The sequence below is a fragment of the Hemicordylus capensis genome, chromosome 11 (genome assembly GCF_027244095.1).
Source record: "Hemicordylus capensis ecotype Gifberg chromosome 11, rHemCap1.1.pri, whole genome shotgun sequence".
In the NCBI taxonomy this organism is placed as follows: Eukaryota; Metazoa; Chordata; class Lepidosauria; order Squamata; family Cordylidae; genus Hemicordylus; species Hemicordylus capensis.
In genome coordinates, this window is record NC_069667.1 from 2030277 (window position 1) to 2040881 (window position 10605).

Below are 10605 nucleotides of genomic sequence, written 5' to 3' on the forward strand. Positions count from 1 at the left end.
GTGTAACAGAGAGCAGGTGTTTTCAGGTCACCCCGGAGGAGCCTCTCATACCGGCTTGCATTCATATCTGAGAAAAGGAGCGGGCATCTGTAATGCACACGAGCATTCTGACCATGGCGTTCAGAATTACAAACCCGAGGGACTCCAGAAGCCGTTTTAAGCCTCACAGGTAAAAACGCCTCAAGTGCTCATCTTCATAAAATGATGCCAGAGGCTGGTCTTCTGCTTGCAAGAAAGAGAAAGAGAAAGAGAAAGGGCCCCTGCTTTGTTGTTTCCTTGCACAATGGTTCTGTTTTGTACGGAGCCAAGGGAGTTGGAATTCTGCTGCCTGCCAGCTTCCGGCAGCCTTCGAGGAGCCAGGGGTGGCCAGGTGGTGCTGGGCTGTGTCGGAAAGGGTTCCCTGCCCGGAGAATGGAGAGCTGGTTTCCCTTAGAAAGGATGGGGAGTTGGAGTTGGAGCTCAAATGGTTGCCGGTCGGGGGGGGTGGGTTTGGCTTTGTCTTCTGGCATCCCACAGCTCCATGCTTGGATCTGGGCCACCCAGCTTGCCTCTGCCCCTGCTGTCCGCCTCAGAAGAGGGGAAGGCAAGGTCCCAAAGTTACAGACCCAGTACCAGGCTGCACAGCAAGGCAGGAATCCTGGCTGCAGGGGAAGCAGCCAGAGAGAGGAAGCCAGGAACTGAGGGGGGACCAAGCAAGGCCAACCTCACTCCCTGCCTGGGGCACGCAGGCCTCTGGTGCCCAGCCAGAAAGCAAAGCAGCCACAGCTGCCAAGGAAACGGAAAAGCAATTAAAACAGGGCACAGTGCAGGAGCCTCCCTGCTCTGACCAGCTTTGCACCCCAAGCTGACCTAAGAAGTTGGCTGCTTCAGCGACTGCTGTATTCAGCGAGGGCCCATCCTCCGCCTGCGGACCCATCTCCTGGGGGATTCTGACCAACTGAAGCCACTCAGTGCTGGTGGTTCTCCGATGCCACTGCTGGCGGAGGAGCCCAAAGGAGATGCCATCAGCATCCTGGCAAGCCTGGACCTATGATGGAAGCCTCCCCAACCTGTCCTCTCTCATGGGCGCCTCTTGACAAGCAGAGGGAGGGGGAACAGCAGAGCCCCATTTGGTTTGTTTGTTCTGCTTGACAAGGAAAAGGAGGGAAGAAGAAACAAACTGTCCTTGCTTGCTGACTTGTGCTTCCTGCCTGTTGCACAACCATCCTGCTCAGGAGCCAAAAGAGTCCGGACTCTGCTGATGTCCAAGGCGGCCTTTGAGGAGCCGGGGGTGGCTGCTTTGGAAGTGGCTTCCCGGAGGGTGGCGAGTCACTGCGGATGGGAAAGGCTGAGCGGGGAGGCTTGGAGGAGGGAGGGAGGGGGCTCCAATGATTCTCTGCTGGGTTGGCAGCCTCCCTCTTCTGGCATCCAAGCCTGGATCTGGGCCACCCAACATCCTGTTTTCTTACAACTTGTTTCTGCCCTTGTGACCGTCTTCTTCTGCCTTCTCCTCTCTCTCGCTCTCTGGCCACACGCAGCTGCCTGGGGAATGTGAAGGTAAGAACTGGATATCGGCTGCTTTCCTCTGGGCTTCTTCTTCACCTTGAGTTTTCACTGAGTAGCAGTATTGGGGCACAGAACGTTTCCAAGCAGAGGAGGAGCAGGGTGGCCATCTGAGAGTGGCAATACCGCATTCTGGGATGGGGGGAGAAACAGAAGCGACCGTCAAACATTGTGGCAGTTGCATCTGATAAACGCCAAGAATCCTTTCCCGATTCTCTGTGCTGGAAATGGTTTGGCAAGGGCAATCGCAGGCCCATCGTTCTTGCTGCATGTATACACACTGAGGACACACAGGGGTCAAGCGTGGCTTCCAGGCTCAGGTGCAGAGTGACAAAGAGACAGGGTGATTCCTGCATGCAGCCGTCTTCATCCAGCTTTTCTGATCAGGCGGGGTTTTGCGCACTTTGCTCTAGGAGGTGATTTTCAAGTTGAAAAATTAGAGCTCGCAAGGCAAAGGAACTCTTCACTAACAGGCATGTGAAGGCTTTTCTCTAACCCAGAGGAGTCGTCCCACCCCCAACCGCCCCTCCCCACAAAGGACTAAAATAAAATTCAGAGCAAATCTGGAGTTTCCTTCTTAGACAAAACATTTGTGGGGATATTCAAGGAAATGACCCCCCCCCCACAAAAGTCAGTGTGAGGCTAGTCACATTCCTAAGCCCACACCTCCTTAGCTGGCTACCAGGTTTCATTTCACATGGGATTTTAGGGCAAGTTGGGGGGGGGGGTTTGCTCAGGCAAAAGCAAAGTCTTGAGACAAGCCAAAAGAGTTTTGAGTAAAGTAGGGACATTTCTTTGGGCCAGTTGTGCACTATTTCAAGGAGCAACAGAGGAGGAGGAGGGATGTCACTGCAGCAAAAGAAAAGCAGGAGAATTCCAGTTGCCATCCAAATCTGAGCTGGCCTGGCTGGAATATTGTGTCTGGGCCTCCAGCGTGGCGATGTGGGGAGGTCCAGCCACAATATTCCAGCATGGTCTGAACGTCCTCTCCCACCTCTGCTTGGAATGGGCAGCACTGCTGAAAATGCTGAAAGAGCCAGAAAAAGCCACACCCCGTCGAAGCAGAGACAGTACTGCTTAGGTGGAACTAGGGCCCGATTCAGCACCAGGGCATTTCCCAGACTACAAGATTTGCAACAGGGAAAGTGTTGCAAAGTGTGACAGAATAGTGCAACAGTTTAAAACTGAGAGCAAAGTGTTATTCAGTGCTTTGTTGTAGGCTGGTGGCTATTCAAATTTTCCATCCATTGCAACATGTTTTCAGGGGAGGACTGTCCATATTCTCCTTGAAACGCGTTTATCTGCCCCTCTGCCTGCACCATTTGGGCCAATGGAGTTGCGGAGGTGGGTGCATAAATTTTTTTTTCCTGGTACCTTCTTGGCTGCCTTGCACTAATCCGCCAGCAGGGGGAAGCGCTGTTCCAAAACAAAAATCTAACTTCGTCTTGTATTGTTCCAGTTTTGCCCAAACAATAACTGCAGGGGGGGAAGTGGGGGAGTGGGGTGCCTGAGGAGACCCCCTTTTACTTTGATTTTTAAAAAGCTGCAGCAGCAATAGCTGCTGCAAGGAGGGGGGGTGACCGGGTGAGGAGAAACTCCCCCCTTTTGCCCCCTAAAGGATCACAGCTGCCAGTGGTGGGATATAGTGTTGTGGCAACAGCTGTCTGCAGGGAAGTTCGGAGGGCGAAGATGGGAGAGTGAGTGCCCCCTTTTTTTAACCTTTAACCTTTTAACCTGTGCAGGCAGTGGGGAGCTCAGCGCCTTCCTCCTCCCAAGTGTCACCCTCCTTGCAGCCAGCTGGCACCACCACACCCCAATCCTGCCACCGGCAGCAGCAATCTTTTAGGGGGCAAAGGGGGGGCCTTCCCCCTCCCCAAGCAGCTACTGCTGCCGCAGTAACTCTGTTACCTTCTCTGCTACCTTTTCTCCTCCAACCCTATCCCTGCCGCCCTCCCCCCCCCCATGGGAAGTCAACAACAAAAAATATTATGAAAATAACTGCAACATGCTGCAATGCATAAACAGCAGGGCAAGCCTCCCAGCCACGGAAAAATACAGCTACTTTCCTGTCACGCGATTAGGGCCATAAGGCATCATTAAAATCCAAAACGAGGCATCGGAAATCTGGGCAGCACCTTGCCGAAAGCGCAGTGAGCGCCATGTCAAAACACTGGCAATACAGAGGGGCACTTATGGGACACGTAGCAGCAGCGGGTAATCTGGGAAACGCCCAGGTAGCTGAAGATGGGGCTCTCCCCCCAGGTGCCATTCCCAGAGGCAGAAGGCAGGTGTGGATGAGCAGCAACTCCCACAACTCTTGAGGAAACCTTGGCACCCTCCTCCCTCATTTCTCTTCCTAAACAATCGCTCAGGCCAATGCTCTGGAAACCTTACTGTACATGACCAGAAAAACCAATGCTCTGGAGCCTGGAGATTTCAACTGCCTGACTCTGTCCCTCTCTCTCTCTCTCTCTCTCTCTCTCTCTCTCTCTCTCTCTCTCTCTCACACACACACACACACACACACAGAGTAGGGGCTCCTCCTAATGAGCTGGGGGTCCCCCCAAAGGGGCTCTGCTTCCCAGGGGCTTGGGTGGCTCCTCTCTCCCCTGCCCGCCCAAGAGCTGCATAGCCTGCAGGCTGGCCATTCATCAGGTAGAGCTGCACAGTTAATGTCAGGAAGAGTTGTACACAGACACACGCTTTCCCATCAACAAAAATGTCCCCGCCACCGACCTGAGTAGCTTTTGGTTAAGTAACAAAGATGGATACTCCCCCCGCCCCATTTTAAAATTTTATTGGTTTTTACAATAAGTTAGCAATCCAACTACATTTATTTATTTAATTAAGTAAATATTGACTTCCCGCTTACCTGTCTGCGTGGTTCACACTAACTGTAGATATAAACCATTCCTATAATATTTCAAAACATAGATACTCCACATGGCTACTCGATTTTACCTGCTGTTATTACTATATTTCAAACCCTGCTGAAAGGTCCATATTGGAAAAATAGTTCTTTAAGTAAAGTAAGAATGGCTCCCAATCTCCTTTGAAGCATTCCAAATTTTCATCCCTTATAAGTACTGCAAGTTTTGCCATCTCAGTGTATTCCAAAATTTTTATCAACCAGTCTTCTTTTGAGGGCATTTTATTGTCTTTCCATTTCTGTGCAAATACTATTCTAGTCGCCATGGTTGCACACATTAAAAATGTTACATTTCTTCTAGAGAACTCTCCTTGAGTTATTCTCAGCAGGAAGGATTCTGGCCTCTTAGGAAATGTCATTTTAAAATTTTTCTTCAGCTCATTATATATCATATCCCAAAAAGCCTTTGCCTTCCCGCATGACCACCACATATGAAAAAAAAGTTCCTTCACATTTTCCACGTTTCCAACATTTGTTTGAAACATTTTTACACATCAATGCTAATTTTTTTGGTGTCAAATACCACCTATACATCATCTTATAATAATTTTCTTTTAAAGTATAACATGCAGTGAACTTTAAATCCGTTTTCTATAATTTTTCCCAAGCAGCCATATCTATATCATGACCCACATCTTGAGCCCATTTTATCATTGTCGTTTTAACCACTTCATCTCTTGTCTCCTCCAAAAGCAACAACTTGTACATTTTAGAGACTAATTTATCATCATTTTCACATAACTCTTCCTCAAATCTTGACATTTGATCCTCAAATCCAATTTTAAGATCCTTCTTCTAAAGATGGATACTTAATTAGCAACTTTTGCAGCTGCTACTTCTGCAGTGTATAAAATATATGTATCCACCTTTGTGTGTGTGTGCGCATGTGCGCGTGCACGCGCGCGCGCACACACACACACACACACACACATTTTATATATAATTCTCCATCCAAGCTGGTCTCTCTCGGGCACCCTGGCCCAAGTATTTTGGACAGGCAAACAAAGGGCAGTCTGGTAGGAGCTGGCAAGTGGTGCACCAACAGTGCAGAAGCTGGTGGTCTCTTTGGGCAATAGGATGCCCCAGGAGAGACACAGCAGAAGAGCAGGGAGCTTTGGGTCAGAAAGTGGGGTGGGGCTGGCCTTGACGTGCCCCCTGACTCCCAGGTCGGAGGAATTCTGGACTACGGGGCCAGTTGCGAGGGCTCCTGCTTTGAGCCCCACCATTCCTGAGACCTGGCTTTTCCTAGGAAGGCTTCCTAAGGACAGATATCCCCCCAGTTATCCAGTGATATGCACGTCCTCGGTATGTCGACTTTGCAATTAAAGCAGAACCTTGACACAGAACTGTGTGGCCGTCTGGCTCTTCTTGCCTTCCCAGGCTCATTTAGCAGCGGGAAGATCAGCTCAGCTCAGAGATGGAGCCCCCCCAAGAAAAGATCACCTTGAACGTCGGAGGCATCCGATACAGAACGTACCTCAGCACCCTCCGCGCCTTCCCAGAGACCAAGCTGGGCCGCCTCACAGAGCCTCAAGCCTCCACTGAGTTCGACTACAACCCCAGCACCAGAGAGTTCTTCTTCGACAGGAGCCCCAAGCTCTTCGGGGAGGTGCTCAACTATTACAGGACCAAGCACCTCCACTGCCCTGCAGACGTCTGCCAGTCTGTCTTCCAGGAAGAGCTGGCTTTCTGGGGGATCGGGGCCATGCAGCTTGCCCCCTGTTGCTGGAGCCTAAATGCAAGAGAAGACCAGCCGGAGGGATACAGCATACCGGATGTTCATGAAGGAGGAGACAGCCAGGGCTTCTTCAGCCAGCTGGAAGGAAGGTGCCCCCACTGGTGGATGCGGTGGCAGCCAAATATCTGGGCTCTCTTTGAAAAGCCCTACTCCTCCGTAGGTGCCATGGTAAGCATTGCCCCGACTGGCTCTTTGAAGGGAGGGGAGGTCTGCTGGAATCCCGGGGATGTAGATTTGGAGTTGGGAAACGAAGAAGAGGTCATCCCCACCATCACAACTGCATTGTGGTCTTTCCGCAAGCAGGGCTCAGGGTTAGGGTTAGATACAGAGGCAACCCTCTGGGCTAGTTGCAGGGCGCTGGAGGGGAGGGCGGTTCTTGAGATTGGGCCTCAAGTAGCCAGGCTCTGCTGCATCAACTCTTGCATGCCCTGGGGGCCGTGCAAGGCTCTGGGGTGCTCTGCAGAACAGGGGACTGGTGCTCCTGGACTTCCACTTTGTCCCATGGGCCCCACTGATATACGCCACCTCCAGGCTCACAGGCAGGATGCCTCTAAATACCAGGTGTAGGGGAGTAACAGTAGGAGAGATGGCATGCCCTCAACACCTGCCTGTGGCTTCCAGCGGCATCTGGTGGGCCACTGTGTGAAACAGGATGCTGGACTAGATGGGCTTCCTTGGGCCTGATCCAGCAGGGCTGCTCTTATGTTCTAACATGCCCTTGCAGTCTTATGGGTCCCTGCAGAAGTGCCTTTGGAGCCTGCAACAGCCCTGCTGGATCAGGCCCAAGGCAGCCCACCCTGACGCTCACAGCCTGTCCCCACCCTCCTCTCCCCTCTCTTGGCAGTGTGTGACCGTCACCTCCCTGCTGTTCTGCGTGGGCCTCCTCCTCCTCCTATGTGTGGAATCCAAGGCTTATGTCAAGGTTAGCATGGCTAATGACAACCACAGCATCGACGCCGGCGTACATACACACAACACCTATTCCCTGACGTCTTCATACCAGCAGACCCCTTACTTCCTCCATCTGGAGCTTTTCTGCATCCTCTGGTTCATGTTTGAATTTTCCGTGCGGTTTCTATTCTGCCCAGACAAAAAGAAATTCCTGAAGAACCCTCTGAATGTGGCCGACTTTGTCTCCTTGTTTCCGGTTTTCATCGAGCTCTTCTCCAGCAGGCACATCCACGGGGTCCCCACGCTCATCTGCTGGCTGGGCTTCTTGCGTACCTGCTACATCCTCAAACTCCTGAAGACATTCAAGCTCATCGAGACCCCTCTGATGCTGAGGGTCCTGCCCTACACGCTCAAGTCCATGCTGAGAGAGATCTTCCTCCTGCTGCTGGTTTTTGCTGTGGAAGTCCTTGTATTTGGTGCTGCCTGCTATTTTGCAGAGCAATCAGATGGCAGCCCTGATATATACATGTTTGACATTCTCTCTTCCTTCTGGTGGGCAGTGATCACCTTGACCACGGTCGGCTATGGAGACCACTACCCCATGACCCCGTTCAGCAAGGTGATCGGGGCCTGCACAGCAGTGTGCGGAGTGCTAACCATCATCATCCCCGTCCCGATCTTCTTTATCAGGTTCAAGGGCTATTACAGAGCTGCTGCCATGAAGGAGAAGAGGAAGGAGAGGGAGAAAGCAACACGGTCATCCTGAGAACTGCAGAGAGCCTCACGCACAAATATTTGCAGGGGAAGGAAACACACTTCTGAAGGACTCGCTCAACATCACACAACCTTCCGTTTAGTGGATGCAAGTGAGACCGTATTTACCTGAATCCAAGACTAGTTAGGGTTAGTCCCCCAAGATCTTTAATGTTAGAGATCACGGGGTCGACCTCTTCCTTTCAGGTCAATACAGTGTAGCCTGCATTTTTAAGGGGGTCGCCTTAAATTCAGAGTCATCTTTGATTCGGGTAGATATGGTACTTCTCTATTATGCCTCTACGTGGTTATCTTCTACCGAACAGCGAGTCACCTGCACGCCAAGCAACCACTCACATTTGTGCTCACACTGAGACTCCTTTCTCTCCCGCCCTGCCCGAGTGCCACGCTGCCTGCAGGCTGGCCATTCTCCAGGCAGAGCTGTGCGGTAGAGTTACCTGATGAATGGCTAGGTTGCAGGCAGTGCAGGAGAGAGAGCAGCCACCGCTGCTGGGAACCAGAGGCAGCTCTGCCTTCTGCTACTGTTGAAAGGACCCCCGGCACCCGAACCAGCAACGAATGAATCGGGCCACAGAGCCTACCTGCCAACCTGATCCTATTCTCCCAGATGGGAGAACAGAGGCATCTGGGCAGGTCTGCCACAGGTGGCCCTTGCAATATGTTAACTGAGTCGCGGTCAGAGTCCTTTCTCACTGTTTTACTCACAAGAAAAATCAAATCGTCTCCATGGGATTCCGTAGGCCAGGTTTTGGTTTTGTCAGCGCGTTAGGACAGGGGTTTAAAACCTTGGCTCCCCAGACGTCACTGGACTACATCTCCTATCATCCCCAGCCACAGGGAATCCCAGCCATTGTGAGTGGGGATGATGGGAGTTGTAGTCTAACATCTGGGGGCCCCAAGCTTGAGAGCTCCTGCATTAGTAACCATAACTATAATCTTATGGGTTGGCAGGTAGAGCTAATTTTGCCGTAGGGCTGCCCCAGCCCCGCCTGAGAGACAGGCTTCATCATCATGGTTACTCAGAGTGGGGTCTTGCAAGCCAAAAGGCCACAGATTGACTCTCTGGCACCTGCACATCAGGCTGGGAAAGACACCCCTCTCTCTGCAACCCAGGAGAGCAGCTGCCAGTCAGTGCAAGTTTTACTGAACTGAATGGACCAAAGTCTGACTCCGTATAAGGGAGCGTCATATATAACCACTACGAACAGGACAATGATGTATACTAGTCCCAAGAAAATATACTGCCGTTTAAAACATATCGACCTTAACACAAAACATGCAAGGAGCCACGCTGGCCGATTGCAGGGCAGAGATCAAAAAGAGCGCTGTGCAACCAGACTGCTACTAAGACCAGTGCAAAATCATCAGTGGTGGAGCTGGCTTTCAGCTCAGAATCAGATTTGCTGGCTTTGAATGAGAGAGAAGCCCTTAGGATTTTTGCGTACAATTCCTTTGCAGCTTGGCACCAGCAAGAGCTTTCTTTCCCCTGGCAAAGAGCAATCGGGTGGGGCAAGCCATCTGGGGCTCTGGACCTCCACCAGCGCCCTGGTTTGCAGTGGCCCAATGACCCCGTTGCTGCCATTGCTACCGTCCAGCCCATCGACACTAAAGACGGGCTTCATGTACTGTGTCCCTCGCTCCTAAGGAAGCATCCTGAGAAACTCAAAAGCCAGCCCATTGCTCACTCAGCTTGAAGCCTATAATACAGATGTTGCTTCACGCAGCCTATTCAATTTAGATTTTTTTTCTTCAAATGACAGCAACAACAGGAGCACTTTTCCCCCAGCAGAGGGTGCACACTGACAGGATATGAGAGATGCACTGCTCTTCCAGTAGAGTTCAGATATCGCTTTTGCAGGGGAGGCCAACCTGAGGCGCTCAGCTGCTGCGAAACTACAGCCCCCATAATGCCCTGCTGCAATTTCAGATGATGGGAGTTGTAATTCAACAACTTCAAGTTGTCTAACCCAGACCTATTGCGTAGTTCTTCTCTTCGATTTCCAAAACGTTAGTTCACTTCTGTTTCACAATGTATAAAACGGACCATTTGTAGGAGGGCCATTAGCTGGGATTTCTAGACGCTTGATCAGCTACCAAGTGATTAGACAATGCATTTCATTTAAATAAATTTGCATATTGCTAGAACCTTTCTTGTGGATATTGAAGGAAGGATGAGATCGTCTACAAACCTGAGAAGCAAAATCTACCACTCATAAGAGAAAATCATCATCCTTCATATTTTGTTTTTCATTCCTTAATACAAGACACTAGTGTTGGAACAGCCATTCGTTTTCAGCCCCACCTATTAAGATGTGTCCCCGCCAATTATCTACTGTCCTCTCTGTGATCAATCAGCTAAAGTTTTGCTTTGCTGATCTCACAATTAAACCCACTGAAGCAGAAGGAGGCAACCTATGGCACGGGGGCCAATTCAGCAAGAACTGCTAGGTCATCTTTCCTCCCACATCCAGAAAGATACACAGGAATTTCTCCAGGGATGGACGTTATTAGTGGGGGTTTCTCAGAAAATCTGCTTGTCTGGGAACAAAGCTTAGACTGGACATCCATTTTATTTTATTTTAAAATCATTAACTCCCACTAGACAGAGAGACAACTGAAACATACCCATGAATTGCACTGGATCACATTATGCATTTTATTTTAATTTAAGCTCAGGCCTTTAGAACACATCATTTGCTTTACATGCAGCAATAGTTTATTTGTATAGAGG

At 50.6% G+C, this 10605-nt stretch overlaps 1 protein-coding gene across 2 annotated transcripts; it reads left to right on the forward strand.

Annotated features, from left to right (window-relative positions):
• Window positions 1-1310: 1310 nt before the first annotated feature.
• LOC128335435 (potassium voltage-gated channel subfamily C member 1-like) lies at window positions 1311-10019 on the forward strand. Of its 2 annotated transcripts, XM_053273674.1 has the most exons (3): window positions 1311-1536; window positions 5852-6377; window positions 7054-10019. In XM_053273674.1, the coding sequence occupies exons 2-3, from the start codon at window positions 5889-5891 to the stop codon at window positions 7864-7866; spliced, it is 1302 nt and encodes a 433-aa protein (XP_053129649.1). In that variant the 5' UTR covers window positions 1311-1536; window positions 5852-5888; the 3' UTR covers window positions 7867-10019. The 2 variants fall into 2 exon arrangements, with proteins under 2 accessions (XP_053129649.1, XP_053129650.1); XM_053273675.1 differs by lacking the exon at window positions 1311-1536 and having other exon boundaries at window positions 5571-6377.
• The last annotated feature ends 586 nt before the right edge of the window (window positions 10020-10605 follow it).